The sequence below is a fragment of the Gavia stellata genome, chromosome 16 (assembly GCF_030936135.1).
Source record: "Gavia stellata isolate bGavSte3 chromosome 16, bGavSte3.hap2, whole genome shotgun sequence".
Lineage (NCBI taxonomy): Eukaryota > Metazoa > Chordata > Aves > Gaviiformes > Gaviidae > Gavia > Gavia stellata.
Window position 1 is genome coordinate 2,051,143 of NC_082609.1, and position 17,552 is coordinate 2,068,694.

Sequence of the window (17,552 nt, forward strand, 5' to 3'; positions counted from 1 at the left end):
CTCATTCCAGAACATGACCTTGAGTTTTTTGACGCTTTATGTTGTTTAATGTTGTGTAAATGAATTATTTTGTATTTAACTTGTTCCTCATCCTTTCTTAAGAGGAGGGGAAAATGGTCCTTAGTGCCTTTCACTGACTGACACTGTCTGCACATGTCCAGCTTTCACCTTTCTCACAGCTCTGCTTAGCCAGTCCTGTATATAGGAAAAACTGCTAGTCTATTTGTATAATTTGTCTTCCTATTTATTGGTTTTCTAACTCTGTTTATTTCTGATTATTCTTTGTTTTATGATTAAACTTTATTCATTACACTGTATATACCAGTATTGTGTCCCTGGAAGCATGTTCATACCATGAAATAAAATTCTTGATTCCTAGTTCCACCTCTGTGCATGTTTTTCAAATAACTCTATACATGCAGCATCTTTCTGACTTGGTTGAGTCAGAAGATCTGTCAGGAAGGGTAGCTAAAATAGTCTGTGTAGTGCTGTGTATCACAGAGCTGACTGGAGAAGTTAGAGAAGAGAGTTTGGGGTGCGTGGGGACCCCCCATTGCCAAGCCCCATGACAGTGGGCAGCAAGCTCCTGTGGAAGAGGGGGACAGGGCAGAGCAAGAGGATGCTGTGCAAGGCTCCGGAGGAGATCAGCATGATGAGGGCAGTAGGCACATCACAAGGGGCTGATGAGCCCCTTGGTCAAGCCTGTCCTCTGCTGGGGTTGTCCTGAGCAGCCCTTGGGGAAGAAGAAAGCCCAGCTGAGCCAGAGCACTGCAAGAGCAGCTTCCTGTCCGCTGGAACAGTCGGTGCCGCCTGTGTGCCACCTCTTCTTGTGTATGTGCACCGCATAGGTGGTACAGCTGATGGGGAGAAAGTGTTTTCACCCTGTTCTGGCTTCAAGTGTCCTTGTGCTGCACAGCAAGCCTGTCACACCCTGCATTTGTGCAGATGGTGTGAATTTACCTGCAGTCATGGGAAATGTTCAGCTCTGTTTCCTTTGCTGCAGAAACTGTATTGGTCTGCAGTGTATTTCTTCCTCTGGAAGACATTTCAGCCTGCTCATGCAGTAGGTAACAGGTTTTTTGTGGTCTGCTAACTTTGCAGATCCCCTGAGTACTGTGACTCAGTTGATGCACGAACCAAACCCTGCACAGTCCTGGGACTTTCCAAAGCGCTCTCCCACGCTGTGCCAAAATAAGTTGCAAAATGGTAGACACCTAAATACCTGCAAGACTCCCATCCCCTGCTGCTAGGGAGCCTTTAACCACCACCCAGGTCTGCTGCAGGCTGGAGTCGTCCCTTCAGTGGTGCAGTCTTGCTCCCTGTTGCTGTTTCTTTCGCTGCTCTTGCTGCTGGAGCCTCTTTACTCCTGAGCTACGAAGGGCTATGCCATATATAAATGGCATCTATAAAAATACATGCTTATAATAAAATCTATTTACAGCTTATATTTATAAAGTGAGGGGAGAACTAAGGGCCCCCTTAGCTCTGGAGCTGGCATCTCCCTTTGCAGCTCTAACACACACTTCTGAGTTCACGGCTCCCAGGAACAGGCCCTGTTTGTGGCCTGGCTGTTCTCAGGCATTTTCCTGTGCTTGGACCCGCTTTCCTTGCGTTAGTACAAGACTTAACCCTGTAGCAGGACCAAGTCTTTGCTTTGGCAACTCTTGCCGTCATCACCCATGTGCCAGTGGACTCTGCTCACTGTAGCCCCATGTATTTCTTGCAACTTATATGGCAAAGTAGCAAAAATGACTCCTGACTTCATGGTTTTAAACCCCCTTATTTCTGAAGCCCCGGTTCCACCTAGGAACCTGTCCCTGCTCAGCTCTCTGGAGTCAGCGCTGCCCCTCTGGGCCCTGGTTTCCAACCCAGTCACAAACTTGGCCCCAACAACTTAGGTGGATAGAAAATAGCCATCCCTTCTTCCCTGCCCTGCAGTTCCCATCTGCTGCCATCAGCCTGGTCCTCGGCGCTTCTGGCCTGGCCTCGGTGCTGTGTCCCAGCCGTGGGCCCCTCCGGGGCTGGGAGAGGGCAGAGTGGGTCTCTCCAGGAGCTGTGGGCTCCTGTGCTTGCGGGTGCTGCCAGCCGGGTCCTGCAGCCCAGCGCCCCGCGTTCCCCCTGGCACCTTCGAGCTCTCAAACGTGCTCCTGTGCTCTCCAGTTCCTGGCCAAGAAACATCTTATGCAGTGACAGTAAATTTAGTCAAAAAATACATTTATTTAAAGAATTATTATAAATAATCTTTGAAAAATACAGTGTCATTATAGTTAAAACAACAAAAAAACAAACGGCATTTTTTTCACTTGAAGCTCTACTCTTTTACTAGTCGTTGGAGGACTCTGCGTAAGTCCACGAGGAAGTTGCTCAGTGAAGTAGTGTTGCCTGCTGCCACAGGACACGGGGCCTGTAGTAAGGAAAAAAAACGGCCATTAGGATGTTTGCTGGGGGAGGGATCTGGTTCTCCAGCTCTGTCTCGGCTGCTAATGGCGCTGCGGGAGAGGACTGGGTGAAAGCAAAAAAGGTGGCTGAGGGAGAAGCCGGAGGCGCAGCAAGCTCGAAGGCCGAGGGCTGTACGGCCCCGGCGCGGTCGGTGCTGCGGGGGGAGAGCCTTGCCTTACCTTGTGGACCCCGCTCTTCCTTTGGACGAGATTGAGCAAGTTGAGGTAAATGCCCTCCAGGTGCCTGTGGCAGCTCCGGCCCTCCCAAGCGACTGTGGTGGCTTTGCATAAGATCTCCACGTCACTGTCTTTCTGGAAGAAGACGCACGTGGCTTTTTTAGAAACCCTTTTGTACAGTCACGGCTTTGTTAGCAGCAGATTAAAACAGCGCAAATAATACATTTCTGTTCTAGACGGCAGGTGCAAAGTACAGCTCGAGACGTCCAAGCCTCCCTGAAGGTTCCCAGCAGCGCATGTGCGCAGGGGTCCCTTCCCGTCCCGTCCCTGGTGAGGAGGGTGCCGTCAGCCACTGGGGAGAGGTCGTGGCACAGCTTGGCGCAGAAGTCGGCACCAACACGCGTACAGCATCGCGCTCCTGGTGTGGGCACAAAGGTGGGACCCTGTACCCTACTCCCTGCGGGGTCTGGTGGGAACGGAGCTGGTTTGGGTGGGCAGAGGCTCTACGGGAACAACAAAAGCCCCTGGGAAGAGGTTGCCTCTGTCAGGTGCTTTGAGTAGGTGAAGCCCTGTAGTAGCGGCACGTGGAAGATGAGGAGCTAGTAAGTGAAGTGCTGGTGGTAATAAGAAAACTATTCAATTGTCTTCCCTGGGGCCCGTTCCCGAGGCCGCCTTGCGAGGTGCTGCCCTCGACGAGAGCTCTGCCTGCTCCGATCTCCGCAGCTTTCACCCCAATGGCACCACCAAATAAGCGACCGTCCCATCCCCGTGAGCACGGCCAGGTCTGCGGGCATTGGGTCGTGCGGCATCCCGGGCGTCTCTTCTCGCTCCCAGGGCCGGTCCCTCTGGCAGGAGGGGTGCGGGGACCCCCCGAGGGGTGCTCACCCCCAGCCCCCCATTGGAGGCTCCCAGCCGCCCGTGCAGTGCGAGGTGAGGGCATCGGCTTTCTGTGAAAACAGGAACTCTGGTGCCGGGGAGCTTGGCTTAGGCAGCAATTTTCAGAGCAGAAATAGGCTTTATTATCTGCTATTAAATCTCCTGCTAACTGAAGGGCCTTCCCCCAGACAAGGGGCTAAAGAGGGATAGTATGTCTAACCAGAGCTCGAGATGCTGTGCGATAGGCGCGTGTGGGTGTCTGTGCGGCGGTGACACACCGCTCCAAGGCAAAGGAAGAAGTTCCTCTCTTCCTTTCTGAAAAGCTTGAAAACCCCTGTACGCTGCTAAAAGATGTGCTGCCCATTCCTGCCTGCCCCTCCGGCCTCCCCCTCGCCTCCCGGGCAGCCGGGAGCAGCCGATGCTGCTTTGGCTGGAGGTGGAGATGGGTGCAGGAAGGTGAGGGCACCCGTGCTGGGCCCTGGCAGCGGCGAGGACCAGCCTGGCAGCCCAGCGTCGCCGCTCCGGGCTCGCGATGGGCTCCTCGCTCCCGTGCGGTGCCGCAGCGGGACGGGCAGGACTCCCAGGGCTTCCCGCCTGGCTCCTGGCTGCCCGTGCTCCCCTCAGGCCCCCAGCAGCCTCTCCCAGCACCCGTCGTGGCCGGACGCTTGTTTTCGAACAAGGACAAGTCAGTTTTTTCTCTCTTACCTTATCGCCTGCAAAAATATTTGTCACGTTCATCTTGTTACAGGAAACCTTTATCAAGACAAAGGAGAGGAGCAATCAGGCTCGAGAAACCGCTAATGCGGACCCATCCTGACACGTGCACACGCAGTCGCACACCCGCCCGTCCGTCCGCCCGCTCTCGGCCCCCCGGGAGCGCCGTGAACCGCACGCTCAGCACCATTCTTTGACTCAGCATCGCTCTCGCCAAGCCCAGCGCAACAATCTGTCCCTCCCATCAGCGGGTGAAGGCTGAGCCGCGCGAACGAGCCCTACCTGCGTCTCCAGGAGCTCGCTCAGCAGCCTGATGCTCTCCTTCAGCAGGTTGGAGGTCCGCAGCAGAGCGGCCATGTGGCCCTGGCAGGCTGACAGCGCCAGGAGGGTGAGCAGGACCGGGACCGGCATGCGCATGGCCTGCTTGCACCGAACCCCCTCAGCTGGCAGTTTCTGGATATTTGGGTGATCTATACCTGTGTGTGCTTTTCTGGAAGAGACATCTCAATTTATGGCTGTAAAATTGCTGAACCTGTAGGAAAAACTTATTTTTCCCTTATCTGCACTTTCCAAAGTTGCTCCTATCCAATTAGGACAACAGGTCTTTTTTGTAAAAGTCAAGCTTTGCTTCTGATCTTGCATTACGTTTCAACGTAGGAAATTTCCACCGTAAGATAACGGTGGTAGGAGTCAGGTCACGTACAAGAAAAGTATGTAAACTGCCTGGTTTGGGGAGTCTTCGTTTCTCCGTAGCCCAAGACTTTCTCTAAACCGTGAGGTGAAAGTGGCCGAACTGGGGTGACCACGGATCTGACCGCGCTCAGACAACGGAGCTTTGCTTTTTTTTTTTTTCTCTATCTATCCTGCGCGCTCTTCCATCTCGCATTTCATTTGAATATCTCCAAATCATGCAAAGCATCCTTCATCTGCATACCATTTTCTGTCTACGGTTATCTTAACCTGCGCCGGGGAGAAACAGAAAGCGCGGCAGAGCCCTGCCTGGGGCCCGCGGGGACAGAAAACTCCGGGGCAGGAGCGGGGCATCGCCGCCTCCCGGGGCCGGCGGGTTTGTGGAGACCCGGGGGCCTTCCTGGCCAAACGGGACCCCCGGAACAGCGTGACGCTGCCCGTGGCACCCTGCGGGGACGTGGCGAGGGACAGGGAGCTGGCGGCCCCGCGGCAGCGATGCCCGGGAGCGCGGGCGCTGGCACGGGCAAATGGGGTTTTGCGCCTCTGCGCCAGCGCCCGGCGTCTGGGCGAGCTGGAGGCTGCCCCGGCCCGTCCTGCCCCGCTCGGGGAAAAGCCTGAGCGAGGTTCGGGCGATGGGCTCTGCTGGCACCACCGCCCAGCGCTGCCGCAGGAAATCACGCTGAGAGATTAGCTGAGCTGGGAAACTTCGGAGTTTTGTAATAACTAATAGGTATTTTTCTAACTCAAATAGCAACTTGCCATCAGATGCTTGATAAGAGTTTGTGAGTGCTCGATTAATCCGGGAGCAGCCAGACTGAGAGTAATTTTGTTTGTCTAATTATGAAATGCCCCAGATGAAGTTAGTGCCACTGACTCAGAAAGACCTTTGCGAGGGATTTGCCAGTGGCGTGCTGCGCCGTTTCCTACCTGCACCGCTCTCGATGGAGAGCAGATAAGCGAGCGCACTCCGGCTGCGGGACCGCGCTGCTGCGGCAGCGGCGGCCTCTGTGGATGGCGGCTGTGGGGCCGGGCTCCTCGCCGGGATGTCCGGAGCTGCCCCGCTGATCTGGGACGGGTGGTGGTGGGAGGCTCCCTGCCTAAAAGTGATGCTGGAGAAGGGGCTGGAGGCAGTGGTCGTGTCCCACAGACACCGTGGTTTCCCCAGTGATCACAGTGGAAAGCTCTAAAACTGGAGTAAATGAACAGAAAATGCTAAATTAACAGAAAAATGTAACCTTTGAGCCATTTGGGCTGAATGATGGTGGAAAACTGCATCACCGTGCAATGGGAAAATCACCAATGAAGGAAAAAATTCCCACATCCTTTCCCGAGGGTGGGATGCGGCTGATGGCAGCGATGGCCCCATCGCTCGCTGGAGGGACGGCTCCGGCCCCAGTGTGGTCCCCGTCTCTGCCCGTGCGGGCGGGAGGGGCGTTTCTAGAGCCCCGGCTGTGCCTTCGCCCCAGCCATCGTCCAGGGGCTGAACCCGCTGCCATTGTCCCTACCGCAGGAAGGTGCTCAGTTCAGAAACGTGGCCTCAAGTTTTCGCCACTGCCATTCTCCCGCCTCGTGTGGTTTGAAGCATCTCCCCATCGCAGGAGGATCCTGCCTGGGCTCCCAGTGCCGGCATCCCTGCAGCCACCGAGCCCAGGGCTCCGCTGACAGCCACGGCCACCGGCTCAGCTTTCCCCTTCTTCCTTTGGCCAAACCGGAGCGATTCCAGGACAGCCACTGAGAAAGGACCAGGAGGGTTTGCCTGGGCGTAACGTGCTGCCCAGGGTAAATTTCGGCTGGCAGCGGCAGGGATATTCTGCAGTTTTCATGCATTTCTGCTACCTGTCATCTGTGGTGCTGGTGCCAATAATGCTGGTGTTTATCGGGAGCAAATCCAAAGGCTGCAGTTAACGCCCCATCACACGCATTCCTAGCAATTTCCTGCATTTATAACAATTTCTGGCAGCCGGGTTGCCCATTTATTTCCTACCCACGTACCTGCCGGTGCTGGCTCCCGAGCGGGCGCTCGCCCCATGAGCTGTCCCCGTCCCTTCCATCGGCCGAGCGCACCTTCCCCTGCGTGCAGCGCCGCTTTGCCGCCCGCTGGTTCCCGCTTCAGCCCTGCTGCCCCCCAGACCAGGGGCTGCCCCCGACGGGCTCCCCTCCGCCATGGCCCCTCGCACAAGACCCTCTTCCCAAACAAGGGCTCTCATCCCCGCTCCTCCAGCCCTTCCCTTCACCCCGTGTTGTCCTACGCCGCAAGCTGGGCCGGTCCGTTGGTGCCTTTTGCTGTCTTGAAAACTTGTTCCCAGTGGCAGACTGGTTAGATTTGCTGTATATTGCCCCAAGAAACGCCGGCCTTCCCCCCCTGTTCCCCCGTGCCGACCGCCCGGGGAGGCAGCAGCCCCCGATGCGCTTCATTAACTGCTGAAGGTAAGAAGGGGAGAATCGACAGCATAAACCATTGGTACCAAGAGCTCGTTATTCAGTAGTTTATTGCTTAAGCCCTGAGACACTTACTTTCATAACATCAGTGCAAAGTCGAAATGAAAAAAAAAGACATCCAAATACATGAAAATTTGAATATATTAACTCTGTTGTAATACAAATATTTTAAATAGCGGGAAGAACAATAAATTACAAATCAGCACACGTTCATTTGTTGTTGTGGAAAGGCAATTAGGCGTAATAATTCCCTAAGAATGAGGTAGCAGTATTTTAAATATGACTGTATTCCACAGAACTACTCTTGCATAAGTTAAAAATAAAACACCTCTTCTGAATACTGGCTTTTCTGTTTTGTTTGGGTCCCAAGTGAAGAAAACCTTTCAACAGCCAGGACTTTTTGGTCTTGAATCTTTAGATTACGCAGTATAAAAATAAGTTACTTTTAAATAAAATATAATAATAAATAAACTCTAGAAGTATGATGCCAATGAGCACCCATTAGATCCAAAGTTATCCTACAGACTCTCCTGGTCTTCACTATTAATAACTTAAAAGCCAATAAAAGACAATATAAAAGGCACATTAAAGGTTGCATTAACAATTCTGGCTGGCGGCGAGGCAGCCCCCTCCCGCCGCTGTTACCCCTCCCGGCTTTCGCCCTCGGCTGCTGCACTTCCCCGGCTCTGCTCCCACCGGGCACCCACGGGGAGTCGTCCCCTGAGCTGCTGTAGTAACTTGTTAGCGAAAAATGCATCATTTCAACCTAGATTTTGATCTCTTTAGGAAAGGACGATGATTATGAAGAAGCCTCCCTTCATTAAGAGGAACAGGAAGCAGATAATTTGGTTTTGGTTTTGGTAGGCGCTGCAGGAGGAGGTGAACGAGTTAAAAGCTCAACCTCCTCGGCTGCCCCGTCCAGGCGTGATGCCCGGCTCCTCCCGGCCGGGCAAACCCTCCTGCCAGCCTTCCCGGGGCTCACAGCCCTCCGAGGGCTCGCATCCATCCCTCCTGAGGGGTTGCATCCTGCCTCGTGCCGGCTGGAAGAGCCGCAGGGCTGCGAGGGAGCGCTAAGGGCAGCGTCGTCCAGACGAGACCTCTCCTGCAAAGCTTGAGTAATGTCTAACACACAGCACTTGGACGGAAAGCTTGGGAGATGCCAGGCGCCTGCCGGGAAGGGGACGTTTCCCATCCCGGCTGAGCGACCCCGGGTGCCTGGCGTGCTGCTGGGACCTGCTGTTAGGATTGCATTGGGTTTGGGAGGGCTGGGGCAGAGCTGAGGAAGTGCGTGCAACGAGGAGCAAAAAAACGCTGCAAAACCTATTTTAAGAGCTACCAGTGGTACGATCCCTGGGCTCGGGGCTGGCAGCGGTGGCTCTCGCCGGAGCGGTGCCCATCTCACTGTGCCGCCGACGTGGCCAGGCGCCTGTACATCCCCTGGGTGAAATTCCCCAGCTCCGGCAAGAAGTTGCGCAGGTAGATCTCGTTTTCATTGCTCAGGGAGCAGTTCTGGGGAAGGAGAAGCATAAAGGCATTAGAGCTGAGAGCAGGATTTGGTGGCTCAGACGACGGGTAGCCAGGCTACCAGCCCAAGCAGAGGGCTTGTTTCCATTGCCTCTGTCTTCCCAAGTGAATAATTCGGTTAAGAGCTGTGAGGATGCTGCCCCGGGAGGTTGGGAATTTGTCCTTTGCTGAGGACAAGCACCCGGCCCCTGTGCCCAGCAGTGTGACCCCACGGCCGCAGGCCCGGGGCGGCCGGGGCTGGGGGGGGACGGTCACCCTCTTCCCATGGAGGCAAATTATCCTGCAGCACTGCGCAGGTCTGCAATACTCAGGTCTGGCCCCGTGCGAGATAACGAATACCGGCTTGATCATCCTGCGGGTACATCTGGGGAGCCGGCACTGATGCGGCCCCATGCCCGGGAGCAGCCGTGGGGGGCACGGCCGCTCCGGGGGCCGGAGCCGCACAGTGGGGCTGCAGCTCCTGCTTACCGTCTTGCCGTGCAGGCTCTGCAAGTTGGTGATGAACGGCTCGTAGTCTTTCTTGCACCTGGTGACTTTGGTGAGCGCCGTGGCAGCCTGGCACAGCAGCTCCTGCTCCGACAGCTGGTGAACACGGGGTGGGGAAACAGTGTTAGAACCACGGAGTTGATTTAAGCTGATGCTACTTATCGATGTGTCCAGGACTGGTGGGAGATTTCACAGCGACTTCCTAAACTGCTTTCATTTTACGGCTGTAATCGCAGCCCCGTGCGGTGGCTCGGGCCCTGGGCTGTGCCCAAAGGCCGGGGTTGGGGGGTCGGGGGGGCAGAGTGGTGGCTGGAGGCAGGTCCTCGGGCACAGCCGGCATCGAGCCGCGTGCTCCCCCCAGCAACCGGCACTTGAGCAGCTCTTGCTTGGTGACTAATAAAACTACCTCTGCTACGTGGGCTGTGCACCGCGGCGAGGCGGGCGCCAACTATGTCTGTGTTTATTATAAACACGTTTTCCGCCTAGCTTTCCATCATCTTTTACCTTTCGATCCGTGAAGGCGACCTGTGCCACGCGGGTGTCATTGCAGGGGACCTGGAGAAGTGACACAAGGGAGAGCCGTCATGATGAGCCCGTCATTACGAGACCGTCCCAAGGAGCCCCCAGCTGCGCCCACCCCCCGGCAGAGGCACTGTGTCCCTGTCCCTCTCGGGTGGGACCCGGCGCGGAGGCACCCTGGGTGCTGCCGCCACCACCACCCAGATCCACGTTTCAGTAAATTGTTTCAAAACAGGCTCCTGGGACGACGGGCCCCGGGTTTGCACAGCACTCGCAAGCAGCTGTTTGGGGAGGGTGGGAGGGTCCCCGGGTGCTCAACGGGTGCTATGGACCAGCGTAGAGCAGGGACCCCCCCGGCAGCTCACACAGTGCTGGGCCACCGTGTCCCCATCACCAAGCTGCCCCGGTCACCCTGACACAGCTCTGTGTGTTGGACAGGGAGGTTGGGGGAGATTGTCTTGTTCCTCAGCTTTTTTTTTCTGCAATGATGTGCCCAATGTCAGGTGGAAAACTTCACCCTGCCCAACCCCAGCAGCCTCTTGTACCACCAAGTCAAGTGCTGAGCACCCAAAGTCTAGGCTGAAATGGGCTGGGGTGCCCAAAGCACCAAGGAACATCATCATCATCATCATCATCATCATCAATAATGTTCCTCTGGTCTGTAAGCAAAGGAACGCCCGGAGGTGTAGTGGCATTTACCTGCACTCCTGAGTTGAGCTGTTGGATGCGGTGGGTGATCTCTGACAGCTTTAGTTTGGGAGAGGTAGTCATCAGCGGGCTGGAAGAAATGAGCTCGAGCAGGGAGAGGAGAGTGAAAGCAGCCTTCAGCAAGGGGAGCATCCTGTCGCCGCCGTCCGAGCGCTTCCCGTGCTGGCTGAGCTGGCTGGCCAGGGCCTCTCTGCCTTGCTGCTTGGCAGAGCACCATTTTTATAGTCTCCATTGACTACCAAATATAGGTGTCTTCCTGTGCTGATCAGGCGAGACGGTGGGAAGTGCTATTCGCCCCAAAGAAGGGCATTATGTAATGACGGTGAAGACTTTTTGCCCTTAACCTTATCTGCTATTCAGCTACCATGCAGATTTTAATCACCTAATTGATAGATGACGAGATACTGGGATGAGAAGTTGAGAAATTCTCTTTGATGTTTGAGGATCTATTTACTATTGAGCACGTTTGTAACATGCTGCATGTGGAAATCCATGAACGTGTGCACGACTTAACCAAGCGCATTGCAAGACTCGAGTAAAGTCAAGCCATGATCTTACGTGTGGAGAAGTATCTGCTGAAGCTTTCCTTGCATCTTGCAATGCAAAAGACAAACAGTTAGGCGGAAGGACCGGCTCTGGGATGCATGCGGCTGGATGGCTGCCGGGCTCCCGGCTCCTGCCCTGGATGTTGATGTCTCATGGGGGACGGCATGACCCCAGCGAGTGCCTGGTTGAATTCGGAGGCGTCTCCCCACTGTGGGCCGGGAGCCAGACCGTCCCGGCCGTCCAGGCGGGTCTGTGCCCAGGTGCTGCAGCTGCAGCCCAGGGATCGGCGTCACCCTCAGGTTAGAAATCCTGGAGCCAAAGTGACACGAAAGCAGACATTTGCTTTTGCACTTGAATGTGCCCCTCTGCCGCCGCCGGTGCAGGGTCCTGCAGCCACCTCGGCACCCACCTGCCCCGGGGACACCACCACCACGGGGTGCGGGTGGCAGCACCCAGGCGCCCGGCGCTGCTTTCCAGGGCGCCCTGACCACTTGCTGTCTTTCCCGTTGACATGGAGGACCTCTCCCCCCATGTGACCCCTTCTCCCCAGTGGTGGCCCCGGGGGACATGCCAGGACCACAGTGGCCTGTGCCGAAGCTTGGTCATTGCCGGTGGTGACAGCAACACTTTGGAGAAGGAAATGGTGCATCGCTGCTGTGGGAGAGGAACAGCTCAACGGTGTGTCAGAAAAAAATTCACGTCATTGGCCATAATGGCAGCAGCTCCGGCAAGCTCAAGTATCCAAGTCAGATTTGAAAGAAAAGAAAACCTCAAAACTTTTATCAAGATGTTAAACATCTGCAAAGAAACAAAAAAAAAGCTCTTGCATGTAAAGGAAGAAGTAGCTGAGGGGGTTTTCTGGTGTGTGGGTGTTTGTGTTTTAACTGGGACTTGCTCGGCTCTGTGCACGTATCCCGCCCTGCAAGGACAGCTCCTGCAGCGCCCGGCTCGGCACGGCACCTTTCAGCCCCGTGTGGTGCCATGCCCATGGGCCACGACCTCCCACACCACCCCACGCTGTCCCACGCTGTCCCACACTGTCCCATGCCATCCCACACTGTCCTATGCCCTTCCACACCATCCCACGCTGTCCCACACCGTCCCATGCCATCCCACACTGTCCCATGCCATCCCACACTGTCCCATGCCATCCCACACCATCCCATGCCGTTCCACACCATCCCAAGATGTCCCATGCCATGCCGGAGGACATCAGAAAACCACCAGTAACTCAGAGATTCAAACCACCGTATCCTTGAGCAGAAGAGCAGCCAGGAACCCACAATTATTCCCCACCATGGCTGAACTGTGCTATTAATGGGAATTTTGTGGGGAAAAAAGTTGACTCGCCAAAATGACTCATTTCTTCCCCAAATTCTTCAATGCCTTTTTCCAAGTGCTGCTGCAAGCAGAGGTGAAGTGGCTCAGTGCCAGCGGCGCCTCGTGGTTCTGCTCACACCAACACCCCGCACTGCCAGGCAGCCGCTGCCCCGGCTCCAGCAAACCCCGTCAAAGGGAGCCCCAGACCTCACCTTATACCTGGTAAGAGGCTTGTAAATAGTTGCAAATTGTTTAATTAATTTAGAAAATGTAGAAGCATTTAAACTTTAACCATTAGGGCTTTTTTCCCAGTAAAGTCAAGGTGTTGCATCGCCTGAGGCAGCGCTGAACTTTGCTTCTCAAACAAATCCCTTCCTTTTTCACTGCATTCTTTTTGTATGGGAAGATCTAACATCACAATGGCAGGACTGGGCTGCAGCATTACAGTTTCATTGCTTTTATTAGCCTGAAAAAATTGGTTTTCCTGGGGAAAAAAAAGATCGTGGTAATTCCCAATCATTGAATTTCCTGCAAAATCGAAAGGCTGGGTCAGAGCCAGACGGGAGCCTGGAGGTTTCCCATCGCAGGCATTGGGAGGAAGATGTAGGAGCTGGCGTGTATCCAGGGCAGCATAGTACAGCCTGCGTGTGTCCCTCTGTCCCAAAGACAGTGTCCCTGGGTCCCCTGAGCCAAGCTGCTGGAGTGGGATGCTGGAGTGGGATGCACCATGGCCCCAGGGAAGACGTCTGCAGTCCCACGCCCTGTGCCTTGGCGTGGGGTCTGGCAGCAGCGCGGTGGTCCCGGGGGGATTGCGGGGCCACGGGGGGCTGCAGGGGGTGGGAGCCCCTTGGCTGGGGACACCCTGTTCCGCAAACCCTGTGTCACCGCCCCCAAAGGCAGATAAAATCATTCCCCAAAACTATTGATACGGTAACGTGAACTTGATGATGGGAAGAGCTGACACGTATCAATTCAGCTCGTGTGGGTGGAAAACGATAGCTAGAAAGCAGAGCCCAGTTCTGAGAAACGGTGTCAAGCCGGGGGCTCGGGTGAGAGGCGGCGCGAGAGAGGGGATTGCAGCCCTTCGGGAGCATCTTTGGCCTGAAGGGAACCCAAATAGCTCCTGCAGAGGGTCTTCAGCTGCGCTGAGCGTTAAACCCAGTGGTGATTGTGAAATAAAAAGGGAAATTTCTGCCTGTGCATCACCCCCAGTGTTGGCGGTGAGATGGGCGCTGCCGGCCGAGCTGCCCTTCCCTAAGGGAGCGGGGTGCGTGGGGCTGGGACACCATGACCCCGAGCCTGCTGCTGCCATCCAGGGTGGACGCAGGACCCCAGGCATGCGAAACCAGCCTGAACGGGGTCCCCTCATCACGAAAGAGCTGGTTTTGCTTCCAGCTGTGGCCAGAGACAGAATGCAGGAGGGTCCTGGAGGGCCAGCAGCTGGGGGGGGAGCTGTGCCCACCCTGCCTTGCACCCCACATTCTTCATGCCTGATTTAAGCCATCCCAAGTCGGTCTCCAACCAATTCAGAAAAATGATCCAAGTAGTTAGTTTAGGTGTTGCAGTCTTCCCCATCGGGCTCCTCTTGTCCCCACGTGGAGGAGAGGCCAGGTGGGGGGGAAGGTGCACACTGGACTGGTGCTGGTCAGACCTTTCCATAGCTGCATCTCTGGATGATGACAGCAGAAAACAGAGGAACCAGCTGAAGAGACCTTCAGTCCAACCCAAACCAGAAATTTTGCTTTGTTCCATGTCCAAAGCTGTGGCTTTCTTCTCTCTTTATTTTTTTGCCAGCCCCGAAGCCAAGGTTGGTTGCCTGGAATCATCACACACAAATGAAGAGCAGCGGGGTAGGCTGGAGCCGTGGCCACCACCAGCACGGGACGGCTTCACTGGACACGGATGGAATCAACAGAAATCGATGGAAAGAAACAGGTATGGCCGATGGCCAAGTCAGATTTACAGGGGCAGAGTCCCCTTCTCTTTCCTGGCTCTGTAGGAAGTGGGGGAACTACGGTCCGTAGTTTTAGATGGGCTGGATTTGTGCCTTTCCAGTTAAATAGGCAGTAGCTTTGTCTCAGTACTGGGCCGTCGCAGCGGCAGGCGGCAGGAGCAGGAGGTTTCCCACCCAGCTGCCTTTGGCCATCCCTGGCCATCTTCTTGTTTCCAATACTGTTCCAGCTTTGCCTTTTATGAAATCCTCATCTAGAAGCCACATTTTTTTCCAGGCTGTTTGCTCGTGTGTGTTGTTCCTTACTTTCAGAAGACGGTGGAGAAGTTAAATAAAACATTTTATAACATGAAAAAAAGCCCAAAATGTGGGTCACCATGTAATGTCTAGCATCAGCACATGTAGTATCTCTTGAATCAGCGGTTGAATTTACAAACTGTGAGTGTTTCAGGCCCGGCACTGGAGCCAACCTGCTTCCTTCAGCCGGTGCAGCTGGAGGGAAAGGTGCCCTACAGCTACTGCTACTGCTACAGCGATTTATTTTTTCTGCATAAATGAAATTACATGGAGTAGGATGAAGCCAGATGAAGGAGAATTTTGAAACTGCATCACATTTCTCAAAGGTGTAATCTTGCAGTAAGTAGAGAGTAAGTGCTGGCTCCTGGCAACTTGCCCCGAGGGGGTAGTAAACAAACTGTCATACTGAAATAGATTAGAAATGATATTTAGTGTGACATTTAAATGCTAACAAAGTTACAAGGAGACATTAAATGATTAAGCTTTTGAAAGCATCATCTATATTTATTGGTTTGGTTTGTGGTGTTTATTCATAGGTAATCACATCTGTTTGTTTATTTTTAATTTTTAGGGCATGCAAATGCTTTTTGCCTAAAATGTGGCATGCAGGAGCAAAACTGGCCTCCACCATTAGAAACTTTATGGAGCAGCTGCTCCTGGAGTAGCAAGTTACGTGTTCTGTAAGTCACTTTTTTAACTTCAGGCAGGTCAGAAAGCAGTTTTGGTTGGGGGAAAAAAAAAATTTAAAAAAATTAATCTTCTTTGAAGTTTTAAACAGCCAAAGCGCTTTGGGCCAAGTGGGTGCCTTTGTAGCCGTCTGTAAGCAGACAGCACCGTGTTGTACTGCGTAAGTAACAGTGAAGGAAGCATCAGAAAATCGAAGTATTGGTTTTCCACTGCCAATATAAATTCCACTTAGAAACAAGACTGTTCAGACAGGGATGTCCTTAAGGCCCCTTTTTTTTTTTTCTAGTGAAAGTAGTTGCCACCTTGCTTACTAACTGCGGATAAACCAAAAATAAGTTATGTTACTGGAGAAATAAATGATGTGGCATAGCAGTGGGAGGGAAATCATTTGCTTGAGCAGCGCGTGCTGGAACCCTCAATCTGCTGCACGCTCCTGGCTCTGAAAGCCTTTGGCAGGCTGAGGCTGCCGTCAGACCCGACTCCCTGGGAAGGGATTTGGACCCAACTCACCCTTTCCCGGGCTGACCTGCCAACATCCGCCTGTACAGGCATGGGAGGCATCTGGTGCTCTCGGAGGGGTGCTGGCTGCCTGCTTGGCTGTGAAATCACCGTCCCAGGCAACTGCCTGATTCTTGGCTCCTGAGCCCACTGCAATCACACTCACTGATAGTTCCGTGACAGCATTTAAAATTATTTTTAGTTGTCGCTTTTGGCTCTTAAATCACGGCATGTCTGAGTGAGCGTCTGCCTGTGGCTGTGCCTTCCTTGTGAAGGTGTGTGAGTGCATCGCTGCGTGGAGAATGGGTGCTGCCGAGCGGCTCTCCTGCGCTGGGAATCCGCCTCAGCTCCAACCAAAATGGCAAGTGGAGAGCCAGTTTCTGCACCACTTTGTCACCTGCCCAGTGGGCTACTGCAATAAATCTGTGTCTCACTTGCCTTAAAACATCTCTGCTTGATTCTGTACTACGGATGACGCTGAACTTTGTGGAGCATCACATGAGGGCGACAACCCCTTCCCCCCGACATTCTGCTTCTCCTGCCACCCTCACCTTCGATCCTCCACCCGCAGGGCATGGCCGGAGGGGAGGCCGAGCCTGACCGAGCCGGCCAGCCGGGACCACAGGCAGCTGCTGCACAGCGGCTCTGCGGCAGCGGCCATCGCCCATGCGGCGAGGCAGGAAGCCGCGGTGAAGCAGGGATCCCCTTGACGTGGCGCTGGGGGTGGCTGGCTGCGCCCCTCCGCAGCAGCCCTGTTTCCTGTGGGTGCAGCAGGAGCGGCGGCAGCACAGCTCGCTCCATGGCCGGTCGCAGCGGGGGCCCCTTTCTGTCCTCGCTCTCCCTGAGATGCCCACGAGCAGCAGAAGGTCGGGAAAGGGTTTAAAGTTTCTCCTATGCTTGATTCGCATGAACACATTTTTTTTGTTTCCCGGTCCATATCAAAACCATGGGGCTGGTGGAGCCTTTTTTCCACGCTGTAAGCTATAGAGGAGCCTATGGATCATTCAAATGAAAGGTGTGGAAAAAGATCATTACGTGGATTATTTTTTGTCATTTTAGTAGTGACACTTGACATAGAAGAGGTTAGTTTCCCACCATGTTTTCTGTATTTTTTCCAAGTTCTGGCAAAAAGTTTAATCACCAAAGTACACGTGTGTGAGGATAAACTTTGCAGCTGGGTAATACAGAAGGGCTGATTCAGGCAAAAATGCGCCCAAACTACTTCACAGAGGAGTTGCAAACCATGGCTTTAACTTGGGGGAAAAAAAAGCACAGAATTCACAAAGGTTGGGGAGTTGCTGCTGAAGGTAATGTAATTCTTCATGAGCTGGGATGTATGTGTCATGCTAAAATAAACAGGTAGCACAGGAAAATTTGAAAATTCAAAGTCATTTTTTTCCTGTTGATGATATCTTTAAGAAAATTCCCCTTCAGGAAGTAGTACTAGAGTCAGTGAAGCTTCTTATTTAAAACTGCAAACGTAATGCATGTTAGTAGCATTTTCCTTTGCCTTCTCTTCCCTCCCCCCCACCCCCACCCCCCCCATTTGCTGTTAATTGCTTTTTCAGGGGATTGGTGAAACAGCGTAATTGCTAGGAAGTCCCATTCATTCGCTTATCTGTGAGTGGTTTCCCGACGACTGGGGCCACCCTGACTCTAGTGACTTGCAGTTTCAGAAAACT

The 17,552-nt window shown here is 54.0% G+C and overlaps 1 protein-coding gene across 1 annotated transcript; it reads right to left on the reverse strand.

Annotated features, from left to right (window-relative positions):
* Positions 1-2,311: 2,311 nt before the first annotated feature.
* IL4 (interleukin 4) lies at positions 2,312-4,622 on the reverse strand. The gene is made up of 4 exons (XM_059825570.1): positions 4,488-4,622; positions 4,197-4,244; positions 2,619-2,750; positions 2,312-2,404 (listed from the first exon to the last, which is right to left on the reverse strand). Exons 1-4 carry the CDS (start codon positions 4,620-4,622, stop codon positions 2,312-2,314), a joined length of 408 nt encoding a protein of 135 aa, XP_059681553.1.
* Positions 4,623-17,552: the final 12,930 nt, after the last annotated feature.